This window comes from Neoarius graeffei, chromosome 3 (genome assembly GCF_027579695.1).
Source record: "Neoarius graeffei isolate fNeoGra1 chromosome 3, fNeoGra1.pri, whole genome shotgun sequence".
NCBI classification, from domain to species: domain Eukaryota; kingdom Metazoa; phylum Chordata; class Actinopteri; order Siluriformes; family Ariidae; genus Neoarius; species Neoarius graeffei.
The window spans coordinates 43,025,181-43,051,262 of NC_083571.1; the positions used below are offsets into that span (position 1 = coordinate 43,025,181).

At 43.2% G+C, this 26,082-nt stretch overlaps 1 protein-coding gene across 1 annotated transcript in view; it reads left to right on the plus strand.

Moving 5' to 3' along the window:
- The window catches only part of eys (eyes shut homolog), an 877,903-nt gene that overhangs the window by 132,756 nt on the left and 719,065 nt on the right, over positions 1–26,082 (plus strand). Inside the window, 1 exon segment of the mRNA XM_060915649.1 lies at positions 20,100–20,353. Coding sequence (XP_060771632.1) covers positions 20,100–20,353 — 254 coding nt within the window.

The following is a 26,082-nucleotide window of genomic DNA, read 5'->3' on the forward strand; positions in this document are numbered from 1 at the left end:
ATGTCACTGTTGTCCCATTGTTAGGACTGGGACTGTTTTGGCCTCGAGAGGCCACTGTTATTTTCTTTTCTTGTCATGTTTGTTTTGGCCTCTAGAGGCCACCACTGTTTCTGTGTTTTATGTTTGTTGTTTTCCATGTGTCTTGTGCTCCGTCTAGTCCTCATTAGTGTCACCTGTGTCCTATTTTAGTGTGTGTATAAATACCCCTCTGTTTGTTCCCTTGTCACGGAGTCTTTTTCCTATGTTATGCTGTTAGTGCTAGTTCCCTCTGTCCCATGTACCTTGCCTGTGTCTTTGTATTCTTGGTTTTTGCTTCTTTCTTTTGGACTTTGTGGATTTTGTTTTTGACCTTTTTGATCTTCTGAGCGTTTGAGTTTTTGCCTTTTTTCTTATTTGGATTTTGGACTTTGTACCTTTTGGATATTTTTATTTTTGTTTTTTCTTCTGAGCTTTGAATTATTCTTTTTGTTTTTTCCCTTAGATTGTACATAGTGTAAATAAACTGTTTTTGATACCTTTCTACTTCCGCCTCACGCCTCTGTACTTGAGTCATCCCCCTGGTGGCCTAGTGGGGGTTTGCTGGATTATCACACCAGTGAACCAGGTTCGAATCCCAGCAAAACCCTAACAGAAAGACTCCGTCATGACCGACTCAGCAGAGGCTTCTTCATCTGTCTACCCGGCCAACCTTCAGGGAATGATGGCTGCGTTAACACGCCTCGGATCCACCATGGACACTCATGGATGGACTCTCGCAAGCCAACGTGAGACCCTTGCTCGCCATGAGGTACTGCTTCAGCAGATTGGGAGAACCCTGGCACAGCTGACTTCTCTGCCCCCATCTCCTCCGCCTGATTCTGCTCCTGCTCCAGTGCCTCCTGCCATGCTGCCTTCTTCACCTCACGAACCCAGCCTTCCTGCACCACAGAGGTATGACGGCAAGCACAGTGAGTGTCGAGAGTTCCTTACCCAGTGTCAACTCACCTTTGAGCTTCAGCCTACCACCTACATTACAGATCACCGCAAGATTGCCTTTGTGATAACCTTATTAGCTGGTAAGGCGCGAGCCTGGGCTACTGCTATCTGGCAGAGACAGGGACCTGAGTGCTCTGATTTCCAGCTGTTTACTGAGGAGATGCTGCGTGTCTTCGATCAAGCAAACATCAGTAAAGACGCAGCCAGAAAGCTCATGTCCATCCGGCAAGGGGGAAGCGTCACAGACTACACCATCTCGTTCCGGACGCTCACAGCAGTAAGTGGATGGAATGAGACTGCCCTGGTTTCAGCCTTCCACCATGGTCTGTCTGACCCCATCAAAGACGGTCTGGCTTCTATCGGATGCCCAAGTGACCTCGAAACACTGATCTCACATTCTACTCATCTGGACAACAGGATGAGAGAATGCTGCCAAGTCCTGAGCCTCCCCGGCCTCCCTGCCTCTACTTGGAGCCCGTCTACCTCCTCCAGTGACTGTCCAGAACCCATGCAAGTGGGCTGTACTCGCTCTCCGCATCTGAGAGGGAGCGCAGAAGGAGGGACAAGTGCTGCATCTACTGTGGCAAGCCTGGTCACTTCCGAGCATCATGTCCCGAACTCTCGGGAAAAGGACCACCCCGTCCAGCCGAGGGAGGGTTGTGACGGGGCCTACCCTCTCTCCCGGACTCCCTGGCCAAGGAATCTACATCCCGGTCTCCATCTCCTGGGGTGAGTCCGTCCACTCTTGTCAAGCTTTGTTAGACTCAGAGGCAGCTGGAAACTTTATGGATATTCACTTTGCCCAAAGTATCAATGTCCCGACTGCACCTCTTGAAGTCCCACTGTCTGTGTCTGCCCTGGATGGCCAAGCCTTAGGTGACGGAAGAGTCACCCAAGTAACTTCTCCAGTCTTCCTCCAGTCTCAAGGTCACAAGGAAGAAATATCCCTGCACCTGATTCCTTCACCTGAGTTCCCAGTTATTCTAGGTCTCCCTTGGCTTACCCGCCACAACCCTCGTATAGACTGGGTCACTAGCCAGGTTGTGGAGTGGGGTCCTGCTTGCTATGCCTCTTGTCTGCTCTCTAGCTCTCCTGTGTCTCCTGCCGAGCCTCCTGATCTCACCAAGTTATCTCAAGTTCCCACAGAGTACTGGGATCTTAAGGAAGTTTTCAGCAAGAGCAGGGCCACCGTTCTTCCTCCGCACCGTGCCTACGACTGTGCTATCAACTTGCTCCCTGGGACTACCCCTCCTCGTGGCAGACTGTTTTCCCTCTCTCAGCCAGAATGCAAGGCCATGGAGGAATACCTCAAAGACGCCCTGGTCTCTGGGTTCATTCGACCCTCCACCTCACCCACTGGTGCCGGCTTCTTCTTTGTCGACAAGAAGGATGGGGGGCTCCGACTGTGTATTGACTACAGGGGCCTGAACAAGATCACTGTGCGCAACCGATATCCCCTTCCGCTGATGTCCACAGCATTCGACCTGCTCCAAGGTGCCACCGTCTTCACCAAGTTGGACCTACGGAATGCATACCACCTCATGCATATCCGACAGGGAGAAGAGTGGAAGACTGCCTTCAACACCCCGTCTGGGCACTACGAATACCAGGTGATGCCCTTTGGACTCACCAACGCACCAGCTGTTTTTCAGGCCCTAATCAACGACGTCTTGAGGGACATGATTAACCTGTACGTTTTTGTCTACCTCGACGACATCCTTATCTTTTCCAAGACCGTGCAGGAGCGCCGCCACCATGTCCGCCAGGTTCTCCAGAGGCTGCTACAGAACAATCTGTTCGCCAAGGCCCAGAAATGCGAATTTCATGTTCCCGAGGTCTCCTTTCTGGGTTTTATTGTACGGACAGGCCAACTCCAAATGGACCCAGCCAAGACCCTGGCCGTCCGGGACTGGCCCACTCCCAAGTCTGTCAAAGAGGTTCAGCGGTTCTTAGGATTTGCTAACTTCTACCACAAATTTATCAGGAACTTTAGTTCTGTAGCAGCACCCATGTCGGACCTCACCAAAGGGACAGGTGGACCTTATGTCTGGTCTCCTCAGGCGGAAAAGGTGTTCAAAGACCTCAAGGACCGCTTCTGCACGGCACCCATTCTGGTCCAGTTTGACCGCTAGCAGTTCTCGATCCCCCACATTGTACCGGGACTCCGCAGGACTCAGGCAGAGTCCCGGTATGATGTGGGGGATCGAGAACTGCTAGCGGTCAAACTGGCCCTTGAGGAGTGGAGGCACTGGCTGGAGGGAGCGCAACATCCATTCCTGGTTTGGACGGACCACAAGAACCTGGAGTACCTCCAGCAAGCCAAGAGACTGAACCCACAACAGGCTAGGTGGGCCCTGTTTTTCAGTCGGTTTGACTTCACCCTATCGTACCACCCCGGCTCCACGAACACCAAACCTGACGCACTGTCCAGGCTGTTCTCTGACACTAACAGGGAGAGTGAAGTCGGGCCTATCATCCCTATATCCCGGATTGTGGCTCCTGTCCGCTGGGGTATTGAGGACACCGTTCAACAAGCTCAACGCCGGGACCCTGACCCTGGGACGGGGCCACCGGGCCTCCTGTACATACCCCGTCAAGTCCGGGCCAAGGTTCTCCAGTGGGGTCACTCTTCCCCTCTCACTGCCCACCCGGGAGCTCGGAGGACCCTGGACTTCCGGAAAAGACGCTTCTGGTGGCCTAACATGGAGAAGGAAGTGAAGTCATTCATCCTGTCCTGTGAGGTCTGCACCAGAACCAAGAACCCGCGACAGCGTCCCCAGGGTCTCCTGCATCCTCTGCCTATTCCCCGGCGTCCCTGGTCCCACGTGGCGGTCGACTTCATTACGGGTCTCCCTGAGTCTCAAGGTAACACTGTCATATTGGTCATAGAGGACAGATTCTCCAAGGCCTGCCGCTTTATTCCACTGTGCAAACTCCCCTCTGCCCTTGACACTGCTAAATTGTTGTTCACTCATGTCTTCCGAGTTTTTGGTCTCCCTCAGGACATCGTCTCTGACCGGGGGCCCCAGTTCTCCTCCTGAGTATGGCATGGCTTCTCCAAGAGCATCAGGGCCACTGCCAGCCTCTCCTCTGGGTTCCACCCCCAGTCCAACGGCCAGACAGAGAGGCTCAACCAGGACCTGGAAACCACCCTGCGAGGCCTGGCTATGGATAACCCGACATCGTGGAGCACCTGGCTGCCATGGGCAGAGTACGCCCACAACACCCTGCAGTCATTGGCCACCAAGCTGTCGCCGTTCCAGTGCCAATTCAGGTTCCAGTCACCTCTGTTCCCGGACCAGGAGGAGGACACTGGGGTGCCCTCGGTCAACCATTACGTGAGACGGTGTCGCAAGACCTGGAACAAGGTCAGGAGGACACTCATCCAGACCTCCAGTACCAACCAGACTCAGGCCAACCGCCATAGGAGACCTGCCCACACTTTCCGCCCTGGGCAGCGGGTTTGGCTGTCCACCAAGGACCTTCCGCTGCGGGTGGAGAACCGCAAGCTTGCTCCTTGCTACATTGGCCCCTTCAAGGTTGTACGCAGAGTTAACTCTGTCTCCTACCGGCTCCAGTTACCACGTACGCTAAGGATCAACCCCACATTCCATGTTTCCCTGTTGCGGCCCGTACTGATGTCCACGTATGCCCCTGCCCCTAGGAACCCCCCGCATCTTCCAGGGTCAGACTGTGTTCACCGTGCGCCGCTGCTGGACTCCCGCCGGGTTCGCGGGGGCCTCCAATATCTTGTGGACTGGGAGGGCTATGGCCCTGAGGAGCGCTGCTGGGTCCCAGCTCGGGACATACTCGATAAAGAACTTTGTCAGGACTTCCATTCGGCCCATCCTGATCGTCCTGGGAATGTCAGGAGACGCTCATGGGGGGGGTCCTGTTAGGACTGGGACTGTTTTGGCCTCTAGAGGCCGCTGTTATTTCCTTTTCTTGTCATGTTTGTTTTGGCCTCTAGAGGCCGCCACTGTTTCTGTGTTTTATGTTTGTTGTTTTCCATGTGTCTTGTGCCCCGCCTAGTCCTCATTAGTGTCACCTGTGTCCTATTTTAGTGTGTGTATAAATACCCCTCTGTTTGTTCCCTTGTCACGGAGTCTTTTTCCAATGTTATGCTGTTCGTGCTAGTTCCCTCTGTCCCATGTACCTTGCCTGTGTCTTTGTATTCTTGGTTTTTGCTTCTTTCTTTTGGACTTTGTGGATTTTGTTTTTGACCTTTTTGATCTTCTGAGCATTTGAGTTTTTGCCTTTTTTCTTATTTGGATTTTGGACTTTGTACCTTTGGATATTTTTATTTTTGGTTTTTCTTCTGATCTTTGAATTATTCTTTTTGTTTTTTCCCTTAGATTGTACATAGTGTAAATAAACTTTGATACCTTTCTACTTCTGCCTCACGCCTCTGCACTTGAGTCATCCCCCTGGTGGCCTAGTGGGGGTTTGCTGGATTATCACACCAGTGAACCAGGTTCGAATCTCAGCAAAATCCTAACACCCATATTTTCTCCACTTCTTGATGACTGTCTTCACTGTGCTCCCTGGTATATCTAATGCTGTGGAAATGTTTTTGTACCCTTCTCCTGACTGATACCTTTCAACAATGAGATCCCTTTGATGCTTTGTAAGCTGTCTGCGAACCATGGCTTTTGCTGGAGGATGCAACTGAGTGAATGTCAAGAAAATCCTACTAGGACAGCTGAACTTTATTTGGGGTTAATCAGAGTCATTTTAATTGATGGCAGGTGTGTACCCAAAAAGATTGAATGCTGGAATTAAATCAAAAGGTGCTTCAACAAAGTATTACTTTAAGGGTGTGCACACTTATGCAACCAGCTTATTGTGCATTTTTTCTCCCTAGCAGATTTGTTTTTTCACTTTAATTGTACAGGTTACAGGTCACATTAAAGGTGGGAAAAGTTTTGAAATTATTTATTGTGGTCTCGTGGGGTTTTTTTTGTTTTGTTTTTTTACATCAGAAAAACCTAGCATTTACACTTTTTATATTTTGTGTGTGTGTGTGTGTGTGTGTGTGTGTACACTGTATGTATGTATGTATGTATGTATGTATGTATCATATATGGAAATGAGATTAGCACGAAATTTTTCAGAAGTGCTACATCTGGGACATGGAGCTCCAAAACTGTGACAAATCTCCATATGTCACTCGTGAGGAAATCGACAAATTGAGTCGATGCCAAGATGGCGGCATGCAGTAGCATACAGTGGCCTCTCCGGATCCAAAATGGTGCTTTTTGTCTCAATTTGTTCCTCTGCTCAACCCTGTACAGCACATGGACATTGGATCAATTGGTGTTCATGTGTACCATTGCCAGACGTTCCTTCAATACAGATGCCATGTAGAAAATATCATAAAAGATGATCTGCTGGAGAAACTATGTGACCTTGGTTTGCTGCAAGGACCAGACCTCCAGTCCTCGGCCTCACCTGAGGTCGGTGACACAGGGAGGAGTCATCAGAAGTGCTGTGCGAGGAGGCAGAAATGCAGCAAGTGTGGGGGTGTCTGTGCTAGACTAACAGCTAACCCTAGCTGGCTGCCTCTCCCATCCATTCTGCTCTCCAATATCTGCTTCGTGGAAAATAAACTAGACTTAATCCAACTCCAGTGGACTACCCAATGTGAGTTTAGAGACTGCTGCATCCTTGCTTTCACAGAGACATGGCCTAGCACATGATAAGCAGAAAGCACCATGGAAGCAATAACCAGCTGTTAAACTGTTAAAGAGAGAATGTAGAAAGACTGAAAGAAAATGGCGCAAAACTAAACTTCACATCCATTATCAAATCCATAAAGAGATGCTTTGTAAATATAATTATGAAATTTGTAAAGCAAGACAGTCTTTCTTCTCCAACATCATCAACAGGAATATGAACAATGCCCGTGTGCTATTTTCAACAGTAGAGAAGCTAACAAATCCCCCACCACAATTAGCACCTGAACTTCTCTCAGTTAATAAATGCAATGAGTTTGCATCCTTCTTTAAAGGTAAAATTGATAAAATATGACATAAGATTGCTCATAATATATCTCAGTTGCAAATAATTGAAAAACTGCAATCACCAGTGACACAGACAGATAACTTTAACACAATGTCAGAATTTTGTTTAATTGATTATGAGACTCTTGAAAAAACTGTACAAAATCTTAGTTCCTCAACATCTGAATTGGACATTCTGCCCACCAACTTTTTTAAGTCTGTTCTACATCTTATAATTACAGATGTGCTTCAAATCATAAATACATCCCTAGAGACTGGCATTGTTCCTGTGTCCTTGAAAAAAGCCGTTGTAAAGCCCCTACTTAAAAAGAATAATCTGGATGCTTCAGTATTAAATAACTACAGGCCAATATCAAATCTACCATTCATCGGGAAAATCCTTGAAAAAATTGTCTTCAATCAATTAACTGCCTTCTTGATATCAAACAGCTGTTTTGATAACTTTCAATCAGGATTTCGTGCCAATCATAGCACTGAAACAGCGCTGATTAAAGTTATAAATGACATATGTCTTAATACTGATGCAGGCAAAACATCGGTCCTGGTATTACTGGACCTCAGTGCAGCTTTTGATACTGTTGATCACAACATACTGCTATATCGACTTGAACATTGGGTTGGGTTGACTGGTAAAGTTATCAATTGGTTAAAATCATACTTAAAAGATAGAAGCTTCTTTGTTACCATGGGAAATTGTACCTCAACGTCAATGTCCTTGACCTGTGGTGTCCCCCAGGGGTCGATTCTTGGACCATTACTATTCAACCTTTATATGCTCCCACTTGGGCAAATTATCAAGAACAATTCAATTTTATATCACTGCTATGCAGATGACACCTAAATTTATCTTGCTCTATCACCTAATGATTATGCCCCCCTTGAATGTCTCTACCAGTGTATCGATCAAATCAACAACTGGATGTCACAATTTTCTTCAACTGAACACAGATAAAACAGAAGTAATTCTATTTGGAAAAAAGATGAAAGACTCAGGATTACCACTATTCTTGACACAAAAGGGATTAAAACTAAAGAAATGGTTAAAAATCTTGGTGTTTTCATTGACAGCGAGCTAAACTTTGACAGGCACATGAAAGCAATCACTAAAATGGCATTTTATCACCTAAAAAACATTTCCAAACTAAGAGGACTTATGTCAAAAAATGATCTGGAAAAACTTATACATGCCTTCATCTCTAGTAGGGTTGATTACTGCAATGGCTTTTTCACAGGCCTGCCAAAAAAAACCGTCAAACAACTTCAGCTGGTTCAAAATGCAGCAGCTAGGGTTCTCACATGAACAAAAAGAACAGAGCACATTACTCAAATTCTAAGGTCCCTTCACTGGCTTCCAGTAAGCTACAGAATTGACTTTAAAGCATTGCTGCTGGTGTACAAATCTCTAAATGGTACAGGGCCCAATTACCTCTCTGATATGTTGCAGCGGCCTAACCCAATCAGATCTACCAGATCGCAGCAGAAAAATTTACTGTTAAAACCTGTTGTTAAAACAAAGTGTGGTGAAGCAGCTTTTAGCTACTATGCAGTACAGCTATGGAACCAACTGCCAGAGGACATCAAAAATGCTTCTGCTGTTGGCAGTTTCAAATCTAGGTTAAAGACCAAACTGTTTTCAGATGCTTTCTGCTAAATTATTAATATTGCCATCTCTACATGTTTTAAACTCTTTACTTTTACAGTCTCTCCATGTTTTAAATTTTACTTAACTTTTATTCTATTTTATTCTGCTATTTTTTTAATTGAATTTTTATCTCATTTTATTATTTTATTTCTACTATTGTTTAATTCTTATTAATTTTCTTCCCCATTTATTTTATGTAATTTTATTTTCTATTGTTTACTGTTTTGCTTTTACTTCTGTAAAGCACATTGAACTGCCACTGTGTATGAAATGTGCTATATCAATAAACTTGCCTTGCCTTTGGCCCATTAGCCTACTGTCCAATATACATGATGGTGGTGTTGGGGTGGGTATATTTTAACATTTTATATTTTAAAATTGTGGCATGTTGTTTAAAAATTGATCATTATTGAAAGCAGCTCTTTGTCAGGAACCTCAGCAATAACAGCAGAGTGTTCTGGAATAGGCACAAGCACTGACCTTGGGGAGCCAAACATAGAGCTGGGTGCCACACATTTCATTCAATGACACTTTCCCTATATTTTACTTATTTTGACTGAGAAATGTTTTATTGACAATCCTTCACTTTTAATCCAGGTCTGTAGTGTGAAATGTTCTTGGCTGTGTTTTTGTTTAAAAATGTTTTCCAAATTGTAGCTGTGTTTAATTCATATCCAGAAAAATATATATTCCAATATAATATACTCAGCATAAACATTTTAAATAGATTCTATATTTTTGGTCCATCCATGACATATTACTAAAGTAGCCTATTTACTGTTGTTGATGTGGGTCACTTGCTGTTAGCCAATTCACTTTCTCATACCAGGAGAGCTGAAAGGAACGAGTATTATTCCCTACCTTTTTCACCAAGTCAATTTGAGACGTTGGTCTACCCTTCTCTTTAATTTTAATTTTTTCCTCGAAAGGAAGACTGGCAAATGGCTTTGCCAAAATTAAATCAGCAATGCTTGGCATCCGTGCGCAGCTTTCTTGCTAGCTGACTAGCCCCCTCAAGTTCAAGTTCAGTCACTCAAATAAACGAAATTTCTGGAATTAAGATAGCAAACTTGACAACGCTATATTTACACTTTATTTATAATGAAAATATATACAAACTAAAAAAGCTGGTAGAAACCATATGTAATGAATGAAATCGAAATGTAAGCCGATCTCTTACAATACACCACAGCACTTGCAAATCCTCATGGGACTGAACTGAGATTCACCGCTGCCTGTCTATATTTGAAACGAGCTGTCAATCAAAGAAAATATCCGGCTGCTTTCACCAATCACCAGTCTCCTCACGGAAAGCTTTGCCATGTCCCTCCCACTGCGAGGCCGGGAGTCCGTGGGGCAGGCGTTTTCACAGTATTTGTCCAATAACCATCTTGCATTTTGATATTGAAAAGCGCATAGCTCCCAAATGCCATTGAAGTCCACTGAGGCTGGGAGTCCGTGGGGCGGGCGTTTTTGCAGTATTTGTCCAATAATCGTCTTGCATTTTGATATTGAAAAGCGCATAGCTCCCAAATGCCATTGAAGTCCACTGAGGCTGGGCTGCATCGTGCTGTCACGAGGGGGAAAAATTCACGCACACATTAGGCGAACTGGGGAAAGTTATAACGGAATGATTTTGCACTGTAGTTGGGTTGAGCAGATATATTTCTATGATTCTGGATCTGAAATAGCAATGTTATAAGGTCAGCTATAACATAAGCCTAGCGCAATTCATCCTACACGATGTTCGTCATTTTTAGAGGAGGCTGAGCCTCCCTCATTGTCTTAGAGCAATTGCCCGTGAGTCTCATTGAATCAGTCTCATTAATTAATACCATTAATTTTGGTGCTTAATAATAAATTACCAAACAGCTAAATTATGTCATATTCCAAATTATTATGATCACTTACCGTATTACATAACTCATATGCACCTTGGAATTCTTTTGAGATTGGGCGACTTCCAAAAATATCGGTACAATGAATAAACACACAGTTTCAGTAATAATTGAATTTATTATAACAAAGATAAAAATGAATAATAGCAGTTGAAATCTTCAGCAAACAATGAGGTATATGTGTGTGTGTGTGTGTGTGTGTGTGTGTGTATGTGTGTGTATTTGTGTGAATGTGTGTGTGAGTGTGTTGTGGTGAAGACAAAGGATTAGCTTTGTGTTGCTAGCTAAGACAAAGGAATGCTAGCTAAGATGTGTTTGTGTGTGTGAGGCCTTGGGACCACATGTTTCTAAGTAAAACAAGAGAGTTAGCTTTGGTTGCTAATTAAGATGTGTTTGTGTGTGTCCATGTGGTGGAGGCCTTATGGCCTAAGCAAAAAGGTTAGCCTAGCTTGCTAATGAGACAAAAGAATTAGCCATAGGCTAATTCCACTAGCTTATAACATTACTAAATCCACTGAAATCTTGATGAGGTCAAAATATGTGTAATAATGAAATTAAAGTGTTAGAAAGGAATAGAGGAAAGCATGCAAAAGCCTATCTATTAAACAATTAAGAGATCAACACAACTAGAACAATAATTCAACACGCTGCGTGTTTACAGTGTACAAAATTAAACCATTCCTGAGTTTAAATTCACACTGCTTAATAAAGCTAATTCCTAAGACTAGTTTTTGCCCAAATGCCAGTCTCTTACTTTAGTATCTTGCTCCCAGTGCAAAATTATAGAGATGTTCCGAAACTTTTGGAGTCCACAGGAGCACGTGAGTCGATTCCGTGGAAGGCAGAGGATTTCTTGGTCCGAATGCTTTGTAGTTCGCGGAGAAAAAGTCTCTGATCAAACAATGTGCACAGCGCTTTAATTAGAAGGAATTCCGGTCGCTTCTAACTTTTAATTAAACTGCTTGGGCGGCAGTCTTGTAACATTACTGATAATAGACAAACAAACCGGCTGTAGCTCAACCGAGAGAGAGAGATAGCATGATTTAAGTAGTTCTACCGTGGCCAAGGGTAAACAAAAGCCATGCTGAATTGTTTTGCCCAGGAGAAAAGACGTCTTTATCTTGGGTGCTTGGGGCGAGTGGTCCTCCTTGTGTCTATGTTGAATTCACGGCGCTGAAAGAGGAAGAAGGAAGCGTTGCTCAGTTACTTATGGCTTCCTGAAAGATGTGACATAGGTGATCCCGCCCAGGCGTGACGTAGGTCAACGCGGAAGTTGGCTGATGGGAAATGTAGTTTCTTAAAGGGACTGTGTGTTGTACCTACAATTTGTACTTTGTCCCAACTTTTTTGGAATCGGGGTTGTACAAATATATCTATTCATCATGCCAAAAGAGTTAAAAAGAAAAGTTTTGAATTTGAAAAAAGAAATGTTCAATTCTGGTTTGACCGGCAGACTGATACAGTGAGCATCAGGTTGCTTCCATCCTCAAAATTTCAAAGACGGCAGTTCATAAGAAAAAGGTAAAGCAGCGGACATTGGGAGCAACAAAATTACAGACTGGCAGAGGCCGACAACAACTCTCAACTGACCGGGATGATCGTCAACTCCTTCAAATGTCACTCAACAACCATAGGATAACGTGACCTACAAAAAGAATGGCAAATGGCAGCTGGGGTTAAATGTATGGCAAGGAAGGTTTGAAACAGGCTTCTCTGAGCAAGGTTCAAGTCATGCAAAGATAGAAAAAAGTCCTTCATCAAAGAGAAGTAAAGTAGAGCCAGTCTGAGGTTTGCTAAAGACCATCAGTATTAGACCTTCGAGAACTGTAGTCAGGTCATCTTCTCTGATGAGTCCACTTTAGCTTTTCCAATCACCTGGTTGTCGAATGGTTAGATGGCAACCTGGAGAGGCCTACAAGCCACACTCAGTATGTTTACATGCACGTCCAAATCGAGCTGCTGTCGGTAATCGAGCAAAGGGTCCCAGCAGGGGTGCCAGAGAAATCCAATCCTACATGCACAAGTGAAATCGGGCTATTGTGCAAGGTGCATTGTGCACCCGAGCCACATGTGGCGCTACACGCCCCATCGTGTTGGTACACTTCCGGTTGTCGTCATGAAGAAGAGCTATAGTGTTGCCAGATACTGCTGACGTATTCCAGCCCAAAACATGTTCAAATCCGCTAAAATGCACTTAAAACCCCCAATCTGGCAACACTGTCAGTTCCGTGTTCAAGCTGTTAGGCTTGCTCTAACAGACTGTATGGCTACAAACTGTCCTGCGCAGACCACTGTTTTGTAAGACAACTTATTTTGCACAATAATATTTTTCTAAAGTCCATTTTTTGCTTATTAAAAAATTATTATTTTTTGCTTACAATTTAACTTATGTCTTAATAAACACACAAAAAGTTCAATTGTTTTGCTTTTATTGACATTCTTCAGATGTTGGACATATATATATACACACACACACACACACACACACAAATACAATGACTTATTTATGTACACAATTCACAGCTATGCAACAGCTGTACAAATGTATTTGGTGATACAGTAAGTGAGCTAAATTTTAACAGTGCAAACAATGCCACAAAAAGAAAAGATTCATGCCATTGTCATGATTCGTTGTCATGCCGACCGAGGCTGTTGTGTTTCCCTTGTGGTCTCGTCACACGTCACTTCCGGAAGGGGCAGTGCTGAAGTAAGTAGCTTGAATACGTAGCTCAATAGGGTAAACATGCACTAAGTAGCTTGGCAGAAATCGCATAATCTAGGTCATGTAGCTTGATTCCGAGAAATCAAGTTCGGTTCAATTTCAGCCGAATTAAGGTGTATACATGGCATTTTGAACTTCGATTTCAGTTGAGCAACGGCAGAAATTCGATTCTCTCTATGTGCATGTAAACGCACTGAGTGTTTCGCACCCATTGTGAAATTTGGTGGAGGATTGGTAATAATCTGGGGGTGCTTCCGCAAGGCTGGAATGGTGCAGATTTTTGTTTATGAAGGACACACAAATTAATCCATGTACAAGGTTATCCTGGAAGAAAACTTGCTTCTTCATACTCTGACAATGTTCCTTAACTCTGAGGATCAGGTTTTCCAGCAGGACAATGTTCCATGTCAATTCAGGTATAGATAGAGGACCACAAAATCAAGACCCTCTTATGGCCAGCCCAATCTCCAGACCTGAACTACATTGAAAACCTCTGGAATGTGACCAAGAGGAAGATGGGCAAATCAAACAAAGCTAAGCTGATTGAATTTTTGCACCAGGAGTGGCGTAAAGTCACCCAGAAGCAACGTGAAAGACTGGTGGACAGCATGTAAAGATGCATGAAAGCTGTGATTAAATGTCAGGGTTATTTCAACAAACATTGATTTCTGAACTCATCCTAAATCCAAACACTAGTATTATGTTGTTTAAAATTGAACATGATATTGATTTCTATGCATTATTCAAGGTTAAACAGTTAATCTTTTGTATTATTTTGATCAGTTGTCATTTTCTGGAATTAAATATTCTTGGAATATTCTTCCATGTGTTTGGGGAGTCTGCAACATGCTTTTGGGCAAACTCCAAATGTGATTTTTTTGTCAGCAATTACTTTTTTTCTGGCCACTCTTCCATAAAGCCCTGCTCTGTGGTGTGTATGGCTTAAAGTGGTCCTATGGACAGATACTTCTATCTCTGCTGTGGATCTTTGCAGCTCCCTCAGCATTATCTTTGGTGTCTTTGTTGCATCTCTGATTAATGTCCTCCTTGCCTGGTCTGTGAGTTTTGGTGGGCAGCCTTCTCTTGTCAGGTTTGTAGTAATGACATATGCTTTCCATTTTGCTGTAATGGATTTAATGATGCTCCCTGGGATATTCAAAGTTTGGTATATTTTTATAACCCAATCCTGATCCATACTTCTTCACAACTTTGTCTCTGACATGTTTGGAATGCTCCTTGGTTTTCATTTTGCTTGCTTAAAAGTGTTGCAGAGTCAGGGTCCTTCTAGAACAGGTTGATTTTATACAGACATCATGTGACAGATGATGTGACACTTTGATTGCACACAGGTGGATCGTGCACACTCCAAATTTCTTTTTTTTAATTATTTTTTTTTTTTTAAATCTTAATTATTGTTTGTGTCACAATAAAACAACAATTTGCACCTTTAAAGTGGTAAGCATGTTGTGTAAATCAAATGGTACTAACCCCAACCCCCCCCAAAAAAAATCCATTGTACTTCCATCTTGTAATGCAACAAAACAGGACAAACACCAAGGGCAATGAATACTTTTGCAAGACATATATATCAGCCATAACATTATGACCACCAATAGGTGAAGTAAATAACATTGATTATCTCATTACAGTGGCACCTATCAAGGGGTGGGATATATTATGCAGCAAGAGAACCAAAAAAATGGGCAAATGTAAGGATCTGAGTGACTTTGACATGGGCCAAATTGTGATGCTCGATGACTGGGTCTGAGCATCTCCAGTTCCCGGTATGCAGTGGTTAGGACCTACAAAATGGTCTCAGGAAGGACAACCGGTGAACTGGTGACAGGGTCATGGGTGTTGAAGGCTCGCTGATTCACATGGGGCACAAAGGCTAGCTCATATGGTCCAATCCCATAGAAGAGCTACTGCAGCACAAACTGCTGAAAAAGTTCATGCTGACACCTTTCTGTTTCAGCCAGCATTTACTTTTTCAGCAGTTTGTCCGACAATAGCTCTTCTGTTGGATTGGACCATATGGTCTCACGTTCTTTCCCCATGCAAATTAATGAGCTTTCAACACCCATGAGCCTGTCGTCAGGTCACCAGTTGTCCTTCCTTGGAGCACTTTTGGTAGGTACAGTGCTCAGCGTAAATGAGTACACCCCCTTTGAAAAGTAACATTTTAAACAATATCTCAATGAACACAAACAATTTCCAAAATGTTGACAAGACAAAGTTTAATATAACATCTGTTTAACTTATAACATGAAAGTAAAGGTTAATAATATCACTTAGATTACACATTTTTACAGTTTTACTCACATTAGGGTGGTGCAAAAATGAGTACACCCCACAACAAAAACTACTACATCTAGTACTTTGTATGGCCTCCATGATTTTTAATGACAACACCAAGTCTTCTAGGCATGGGATGAACAAGTTGGTGACATTTTGCAACATCAATCTTTTTCCATTCTTCAACAAGGACCTCTTTTAGTGACTGGATGCTGGATGGAGAGTGATGCTCAATTTGTCTCTTCAGAATTCCCCATAGGTGTTCAATTGGATTCAGATCAGGAGACATAATTGGCCACTGAATCACTTTCACCCTGTTCTTCTTCAGAAATCTAACAGTGGCCTTAGATGTGTGTTTAGTCATGTTGGAAAAGTGCACAACGACCAGGGGCACGGAGTGATGGTAGCATCTTCTCTTTCAGTATAGAGCAATACATCTGTGAATTCATGATGCCATCAATGAAATGCAGCTCCCCGACACCAGCAGCACTCATGCAGCCCCACATAAGGACACTGCCACCACCATGTTTCACTGTAGGCACCATGCATTTTTCTTTGTATTCCTCACCTTTGCGATGCCATACAGTTTTGAAGCCATCAGTTCCAAAAACATTTATCTTGGTCTCATCACTCCAGAGTATAGAGTCCCAATAGTCTTCATCTTTGTCAGCATGGGCCCTGGCAAACTCTAGGTGGGCCTTTTTGTGCCGAGGCTTCTTTTGTGGATGGCATCCATGCATGCCATTCCTCTGCAGTGTACGACGTATTGTGTCATGGGAAATAGTCACCCCAGTTTGGCTTTCTACTTCTTTAGACAACTGCAGTGAACGTGCATGCCGATTTTCTTCAACCCTTCTCATCAGAAGACGCTCCTGTCGAGGTGTTAACTTCCGTGGATGACCTGGACGTCTCTGTGAGATGGTTGCAGTTCCAGCTTTCTTAAATTTTTGTACCAGTATTCTGACTGATAAGTAAAGCTTTGCTGATCTTCTTGTAGCTTTCACCTTTGTGGTGTAAAGAAATTATTTTCTTTGAGGAATTCTGAAGAGGTAAGTTGAGCATCACTCTCCATCCAGCATCCAGTCACTAAAAGAGGTCATTGTTGAAGAATGGAAAAAGATTGATGTTGCAAAATGTCGCCAACTTGTTCATTCCATGCCTAGAAGACTTGGTGTCGTCATTAAAAATCATGGCAACCATAAAAAGTACTAGACGTAGTAGTTTTTGTTGTGGGGTGTACTCATTTTTGCACCACCCTAATCTGAGTAAAACTGAAAAAAATGTGTAATCTAAGTGATATTATTAACCTTACTTTCATCCTATAAGTTAAACAGATGTTATATTAAACTTTGCCTTGTCAACATTTTGGAAATTGTTTGTGTTCCTTGAGATATTGTTTAAAATGTTACTTTTCAAAGGGGGTGTACTCATTTACGCTGAACACTGTATTAACTACTGCATACCGGAAACACCCCACAAGATGTGCTATTTTGGAGATGCTCAGACCCAGTCTTCTAGCTATCAGTATTTGGACCTTGTCAAAGTCGCTCAGAGCCTTACGCTTGCCCATTTTTCCTGCTTCCTACACATCAACTTCAAGAACTGACTGTTCTCTTGCTGCCTAATATTTTCCACCCCTTGAAAGGTGCCACTGTAATGAGATAAATAATCAAATGTTATTCACTTCACCTGTCAGTGGTCATAATGTTATGGTTGATTTGTGTGTGTGTGTCTGTGTGTGTAATATCTAAGTATATATTCACACAAGGGTGTGGTGAGACAAACCATGATTGGTCAATTTAAAACAAAGAAATGCATATATTCTATGATTGGCTAAGACATAGCGGCAGTAAATGACATGCATAGAAATTAATACAGGAGTTCAGAGTGCTATCAAATAAGAAGTTGACCTTGGGAGCAGAAAAATAGACAATAATAGTTTTGTGTGCTGGTTGGAGCGTCATGTGTGTTCTGAAAAGCAGAGAAACAGGTACACTCCAAATATGAATCTTATCAATGATGGACTCTTGTTTATCCGTACTTACTTGAGCAGTTCTTGGCATAATATGGATTAATAGAGTTATGGAATAGGGATATTTACTGTTTTTTAATCATTTGCTATTTATTGTTTGAACTCAAATGCATTAAGAAGGCAAGAAATTCCACTAATAAACTTTTGACAAGGCACACCTGTTAATTGAAAAGCTACCTCATGGAGCTGGTTAAGATAATGCGATTAGTGTGCAAAGCTGTCATCAAGGTAAATGCTGGCTACTTTGGAGTATCTAAAATATGAAACGTTTTTAACTTTTTTTTACCACATAATTACATATATGATCCATATGTTATTTCATAGTTTTAACGTTTTACTGTGTGTGTGTGTGTGTGTGTGTGTGTGTGTGTGTGTGTGTGTGTGTGCACAAACTAAGAGAGATAAAAAGCTTCAAGACAGACTCAGAGCTGGGCTTCTTTCTGTTGAACTTGTAAGTAACCTGCCTTGCTGTCTTATGTTGTCGTGCTTGCTTGATGCTTGGCTGTGTTCACAATTTTTTTGTGATCCTAAGCCACGTCAGTCCATTGTGACAGCAGTTTAACCACTTGCTACATCTTGAGCTGATATTAGCAAATTTGCGAGATAACACTTGGTCATGGGCGGCATGGTGGTATAGTGGTTAGCACTGTCACAGCAAGAAGGTCCGGGTTCGAGCCCCATGGCCGGCGAGGGCCTTTCTGTGCGGAGTTTGCATGTTCTCCTCGTGTCCACGTGGGTTTCCTCCGGGTGCTCCGGTTTCCCCCACAGTCCAAAGACATGCAGGTTAGGTTAACTGGCGACTCTAAATTGACCATAGGTGTGAATGAGTGTGAATGGTTGTCTGTGTCTGTGTCAGCTCTGTGATGACCTGGTGACTTGTCCAGGGTGTAGTCAGCTGGGATAGGCTCCAGCTTGCCTGCGACCCTGTAGAACAGGATAAAGTGGCTAGAGATAATGAGATGAGATGAGAACACTTGGTCATCAGTACTGGTAATACATGCTCTTTTGTCAGTTGCTGTCTAGCTTTACTGGCAAGCTTGCCACCCAAGTTTGCATCACTTTGTGTCACAGGCATCCAAGTTTTGTTAATTTAGTTGACTAACTGTTTGTCCGTTAGCATATCCCAGCATACTGTCTGTGGTACTGGTTGCATTAGCTTAGCATGCTACTATTCTGAGTTGTGTGCAATACTTGTGCAAACTTTGACAACTTTGACTGCCACACAGGGAGAAAAAAAAAAGTCTCTCCATGCATGTTTACTTCAAGACATAATTAGTTAGCCTCATGGCTAACAGGAAAACACTGACAATCTGACAGCAGAATGTACATCCCTGCAAATGTTTTTTTTTTTTAATGAAAGATTGCCATGTAGGCTGTAACCTTATCAGTGTTTATCCCCTTTGTAGTTTGTAGTTTTTCCGGGTGGCAAAAGTCATCTAATCTCAGTCCTTAATCTCAGCCTCAGGCTAGCATGCATATAAATAAATTCATCTCACACCAGAATGTTTGATAGGTCTTGGTCAAGCTCATGTAAAATAAGCTTTGAAATTTTGCAACTTTGCAAGCTTATGTCAGCTAGCTTGTAATAAATTACACTGTCCAATATTATGTGCAATATATGCTTTATATCATGTTGCCAACAATGGTTTAGTCAGTTACACACAAACTCCACTTGCAAACACTTAGCAAACAATTTAGATGGCCTGAAAATGCATGGTATTTCAGCAAAAGTAAATCTTTCATTATTTTTTGTTATTTCTGAAGAAGAAGAAGAAGAGGAAGAATGCCTTTATTGTCACTGCACAAATGTACAACAAAATTTAGTTAATCATAGGACAGCAAAGCACGCTGCCACTCTTGGGGACTTCAGCCCAAGGCCATCCCATGTTACCCTAACTGCATGTCTTTGGACTGTGGGGGAAACCGGAGCACCCGGAGGAAACCCATGCAGACACAGGGAGAACATGCAAACTCCACACAGAAAGGCCCCCATCAGCCACTGGGCTCGAACCCAGAACCTTCTTGCTGTGAGGTGACAGCGCTAACAACTTATACCACTGTGCCGCCATGTTATGCTAGTGCTATGGTAGTGTTTATCTTCAATGTCATAATAAATAAAACTATGCAGTCATATTTGTGTAAAATCCTGTAATATTACTGTACCTTGTCAGTTGACATGGCCCTTTGGCTTCTGCCAGTTTGGTATCCTTCAGCTTGTCAATGACAGTATTTACAACAGTGGTGTAAATGTGAATTACACTCTGCAACTGTAATGGGATTCCAGGAGCAAAAAATACAAATTATCGCATAATGTCGCTTCAATAAGAATATGTATATATTTAGTGGCCTCCAATGTGTAATCAGAGTACTGAATGAAAATGTATATAAATTGTTTAAATAGTCTATGAGTGAGAGGGTTGAAGAATATAACACAGTATTTATGCACAAAGAATAACAGTTACTTATATAGATGTGATTTGTTAAACTTTTTTTTTTTTTAATGACTTGACAGTCGTCAATGTGACCACGGATACACTGGGGTCTGCTGGGAGCTTGACAGTGACTATTGCAGTAGGCATCAGTGTTCAGAACGTGGCATCTGTGTGGACCAGCAGCACAACTACACCTGCCACTGCCAGCCAGGGTACAAAGGAGTGCTCAGCGAGATCAAGACAGATGAATACAAGAGTCCCCCATGTGCTAATGCTGCCACCTGCATGGATATTGTTGCCAGTTACTGGTGTCTCTGTACTGCTGGATTTGAAGGTGAGCTTCACAGATTAAAGAGTAGTTTTGTTGAGTTATGCTAAGGATGTAAATTAAATCTGTCGTGTAATACATAGCATAACTTTTGAGCTCAATCATGTGCTTGTTTTGTCAAGGCTTTAACAGGAATGCTTCTACTCTGAATCACAATGCACAAAGTTTGGTGATTTGCAGATGCCTTGCCTATGTCGGACTATGTCTGTGTCACTATGTAGGTAATATAGCTGTATGGGGTGTCCAAACTTTTTTCAAAGGGGATCAGATTAGAACCCCTCTTGAAGTATTGGAATGACAAGGCCCATTCTTTTGTTTCTGCTGTACAAAGCATTTGGGGTTGGGATCAGTAGATTACTACACGATGATAGATCTGAGTTTCAGTATACCATTTCCTGATATTTACAGTACTAGTCAAAAGTTCTAACTGTTGACTTCTAAGTCAATGCTTTTCCTTTATTTTTATGAATTAAGACATTCCATGTCTTAAAGTAATGATGGACTGTCATTTCTCTTTACTCAGTTGAGCAGTTATTGACATAATGTAGATGTCAGTGAAGTAGCATAGGGTAGGATGTAATCACTGGGAAGAGTTTATTTTACAAGGCATGCTACAACCCCGATTCCAAAAAAGTTGGGACAAAGTACAAATTGTAAATAAAAACGGAATGCAGTAATTTACAAATCTCAAAAACTGATATTGTATTCACAATAGAACATAGACAACATATCAAATGTCAAAAGTGAGACATTTTGAAATTTCATGCCAAATATTGGCTCATTTGAAATTTCATGACAGCAACACATCTCAAAAAAGTTGGGACGGGGCAATAAGAGGCTGGAAAAGTTAAAGGTACAAAAAAGGAACAGCTGGAGGACCAAATTGCAATTCATTAGGTCAATTGGCAATAGGTCATTAACATGACTGGGTATAAAAAGAGCATCTTGGAGTGGCAGTGGCTCTCAGAAGTAAAGATGGGAAGAGGATCACCAATCCCCCTAATTCTGCGCCAACAAATAGTGGAGCAACATCAGAAAGGAGTTCGAAAGTGTAAAATTGCAAAGAGTCTGAACATATCATCATTGACAGTGCATAATATCATCAAAAGATTCAGAGAATCTGGAAGAATCTCTGTGCGTAAGGGTCAAGGCCGGAAAACCATACTGGGTGCCCATGATCTTTGGGCCCTTAGATGGCACTGCATCACATACAGGCGTGCTTCTGTATTGGAAATCACAAAATGGGCTCAGGAATATTTCCAGAGAACATTATCTGTGAACACAATTCACCGTGCCATCCGCCGTTGCCAGCTAAAACTCTATAGTTCAAAGAAGAAGCCGTATCTAAACATGATCCAGAAGCGCAGACATCTTCTCTGGGCCAAGGCTCATTTAAAATGGACTGTGGCAAAGTGGAAAACTGTTCTGTGGTCAGACGAATCAAAATTTGAAGTTCTTTATGGAAATCAGGGACGCCGTGTCATTCGGACTAAAGAGGAGAAGGACGACCCAAGTTGTTATCAGCGCTCAGTTCAGAAGCCTGCATCTCTGATGGTATGGGGTTGCATTAGTGCATGTGGCATGGGCAGCTTACACATCTGGAAAGACACCATCAATGCTGGAAGGTATATCCAGGTTCTAGAGCAACATATGCTCTCATCCAGATGACGTCTCTTTCAGGGAAGACCTTGCATTTTCCAACATGACAATGCCAAACCACATACTGCATCAATTACAGCATCATGGCTGCATAGAAGAAGGGTCCAAATACTGAACTGGCCAGCCTGCAGTCCAGATCTTTCACCCATAGAAAACATTTGGCGCATCATAAAATAGAAGATATGACAAAAAAGACCTAAGACAGTTGAGCAACTAGAATCCTAAATTAGACAATGGGAATGGGTTAACATTCCTATCCCTAAACTTGAGCAACTTGTCTCCTCAGTCCCCAGACGTTTACAGACTGTTGTAAAGAGAAAAGGGGACATCTCACAGTGGTAAACATGGCCTTGTCCCAACTTTTTTGAGATGTGTTGTTGTCATGAAATTTAAAATCACCTAATTTTTCTCTTTAAATGATACATTTTCTCAGTTTAAACATTCGATATGTCATCTATGGTTCTATCCTGAATAAAATATGGAATTCTGAAACTTCCACATCATTATATTCCATTTTTATTGACAATTTGTACTTTGTCCCAACTTTTTTGGAATCAGGGTTGTATTTCCAATTGTGAGGCAAGGTCAGAGAAAACAAAAGGAAACAACAAAACTGAAACAAAACAAACAGAAAACAGAGTCATTAAACCAGAGTCATTAACCAGAGTGCTAAACATGGCAAGGACCAAACGTGAACTAGGAAACAATTACAGTACTTCGCAAAGTGCATGCGTACTCAGTGTCCTTTTAAAGCATGTGCTGATTGCACTCCAAATCCACAACAGGTGTGTGTAATTAATCTGAGGCACGCGTAACCCATGAGCATGAATGAGAGCAGGGCATTTGAGCTGACCCAGGCTCGAGCGCATGAAGATGTGGCAGACCCCCCTGTCCCCCACAGAGCTCCCTCCAGGAGCTAAAATCCTCCTTGGGCTGTCTCGGGCAAAACGAGCCTGCCACGAAAAGACATCCCCCTCAGAGCTCTGCTCAGACTCTCAGTAGATGTAGCACAGGAACCTGGGCTTAGGCGGGGGCTTGGGCTTGGGTCAGGCCTTGAACAGGGGCAAGGACACAGACTGACACTTGGGTTTTGGTTAAGACATGGACTTGGGCTTGGACTCCAGACAGGACATGGGCTCAAGCTCTGGATAGGACTTGGGCTCCAGACAGGGCATGGACAAGGGCTTGAGTTCTGGACAGGACCTGGGCTTGGGTTCCAGACTAGACAGACTTGGATTCGGACTCTGGACAAGGCATGAACTTGGACTCCAGACTAGGCATGAACATGGACTTGGACTCTGGACTGGACTTGGGCATAGATGTGGCCTCAGGCATGGACATGGGCTCCAGACAAGACATGGTTTCAGGCATGGACATGGGTATGGACCTTGACATCGGCATGGGCATGAACTCGAATGGGCATGAACACAGGCATTAGTCTGAGCTTGAGCATCGGCATGGACCCTGACGTTGGCATGGTCATGAATTCGAACATGGGCATGGAAACAGGCATCAGCATGGGCATGGACTCAGGCATAACTCTGGGCCAGGACTCTGACCTTGACATGGACATGGAATTAAACTTTGACTTAGGTACTGGCATTAGCAGGGGCATGGACTGGGACATGGTCTTTGATCTTGGCCTGGGTACTGGAGTTAGCATGGGCATGGAACTGAGACATGGGCACCAGAGTGCCCAACAACCTTGTCCATGCTGAGGCCTGGCGGCGGTGCAACAACCTCGTCCATGCTGAAGCCCGGTAGTGGTACAATGACATCTACAAAGCCTGGTAGCAGAGCGGCAAGCAGTGGAGCAGAGGCTGCCCCATCGGCCTCCCAAGTCTCACCCCCCCCCCCAAAAAAAAGGGGGGGTCCCTCTATCCTGGATGTCTTGGTATGGTATTGTGCAGGCCAGTAACTTCCTGGTACATTGAAAGTTTGGCGAAGTATTCTGTCAGTGAAGTAGTGTAAGGGTGGATGTAATCGCTGGGAAGAGTTTATTTTACAAGGTGTGCTATTTACAATTGTGAGGCAAGGTCAGAGAAAACAAGGCAAACATGGCAAGGACCAAATATGGACTAGGAAACAATCACAATATTTCGCAAAGTGCAGTGCATGCGTACTCAGTGGCCTTTCAAAGCGCACACTGATTGTACTCCAAATCTGCAACAGGTATGTGTAATTAGTCTGAGGTGCACGCAATGCAATCCATGAGTGCAAATGAGAGTGGAGAGCTTGAGCTGAGCCAGGCTTGAGTGTGTGAAGGTGTGACAGTAGATTACTCCAGTTGTCAAATAGGGATATTTACTGTATTTTTATTATTTACTATTTACTGCTTGATCTCAAGCACATTAAGAAAGCAAGAAATTCCACAAATTAACTTTGACAAGGCACACCTGTTTACTGAAAAGCATTCCAGGTGACTACCTCATGAAGCTTGTTAAGATGATGCCAGCAGTGTGCATAGCTGTCATTAAGGTAAACGGTGGCTACTTTGAAGACTCAAAAATATGAAACTTTTTTAGAACTTTTACCATATGATTCCATACACATTCCATTTGTCATTTCATAGATTTGAAGTCTTTAGTATTGTTCTACAATCTAGAAAATAATCACAATGCAGAAAACCTATGTATGAGTATGTGTATCCAAACTTTTCTCTGGTACTGCACATCTAGATGTGTTAAACAACTTACAACATGGCCCCTTTTGTTTGAACCCATCCATTTTTCAAGTGATAAAACTTGGAACATCTCATCTCATTATCTCTAGCTGCTTTATCCTTCTACATGGTCGCAGGCAAGCTGGAGCCTATCCCAGCTGACTACGGGCGAAAGGCGGGGTACACCCTGGACAAGTCACCAGGTCATCACAGGGCTGACACATAGACACAGACAACCATTCACACTCACATTCACACCTACGGTCAATTTAGAGTCACCAGTTAACCTAACCTGCATGTCTTTGGACTGTGGGGGAAACCGGAGCACCCGGAGGAAACCCACGCGGACACGGGGAGAACATGCAAACTCCACACAGAAAGGCCTTCGCCGGCCACGGGGCTCGAACCCAGGACCTTCTTGCTGTGAGGCGACAGCGCTAACCACTACACCACCGTGCCGCCACCCTTGGAACATGTGAAATATTAAACAAATATTAGCTCTGCAGCCCACGCTTGGTTTGAGCATTTGACATTCAAAAAGTGGGGTGGGGGGACACATGAAGACCAGGAAGCTGTCTGTGGGAGAAAAGCAAGCTATTTGACAGAAGGCCAGATTGGAAGTTGCCAGGAAATAGAGATGTGCCACAAATGGAACCAAGATTAAAGTGAAGGAACCAAGATTAAAGTGATGGAAAGGCCACAGTGTGGAGAAAGAAAGGCTCTACTTATGATCCAATACTGACAAGCTCATTGGTCTAGCATGGTTTCATAGCTTGGGCTTGCATGGCTGCTTATGGAACAGGCTCACTCATATGTATTGATGATGTAACTCATGATGGGAGCAGAATTGATTCAGAAGTCTACAGAATAATTCTGTCTGCTAATTTACACAGAAATTCATCCAATATAATTGGGAAAATCTTAATCATGCTGCAAAACAATGATCCAAACACACTGCCAACACAACAAAGGACTTCAGGGAAAAAAGTGGAGGGTTGCCTGGCCAAGTCAATCACCAGACCTTAACCCTACTGAGCATGCCTGTCACCTCCTGAAGATGAAATGGATTTGTGCACATGTATCAATTAATAAATTAAATTTGCAGGTGTAGTCAGAGAAAAAATAGGCTCTTGTAATTTAGCTAACGGAATTAACACGGAATTGATGCTGCCACCATCAGGTGAAAGGAAAATTTGCAATGTTGTGGCTGGCAGGCCATACATTCTAACGGAGAAACCATGGGCCAGTTAACATCTGTCTGAAGGCCAGAGTTGGCCCTGGTACCAGACTTTGGACACCCCTGCTCTACAGGATTCACTGCACATACACTGAACAGAGATATATTTCCCTTTCAAGAGAACCATGTGCTCCATATCTCATACATGCTAAGAGTTTTAATATTCCACCTCAGGGG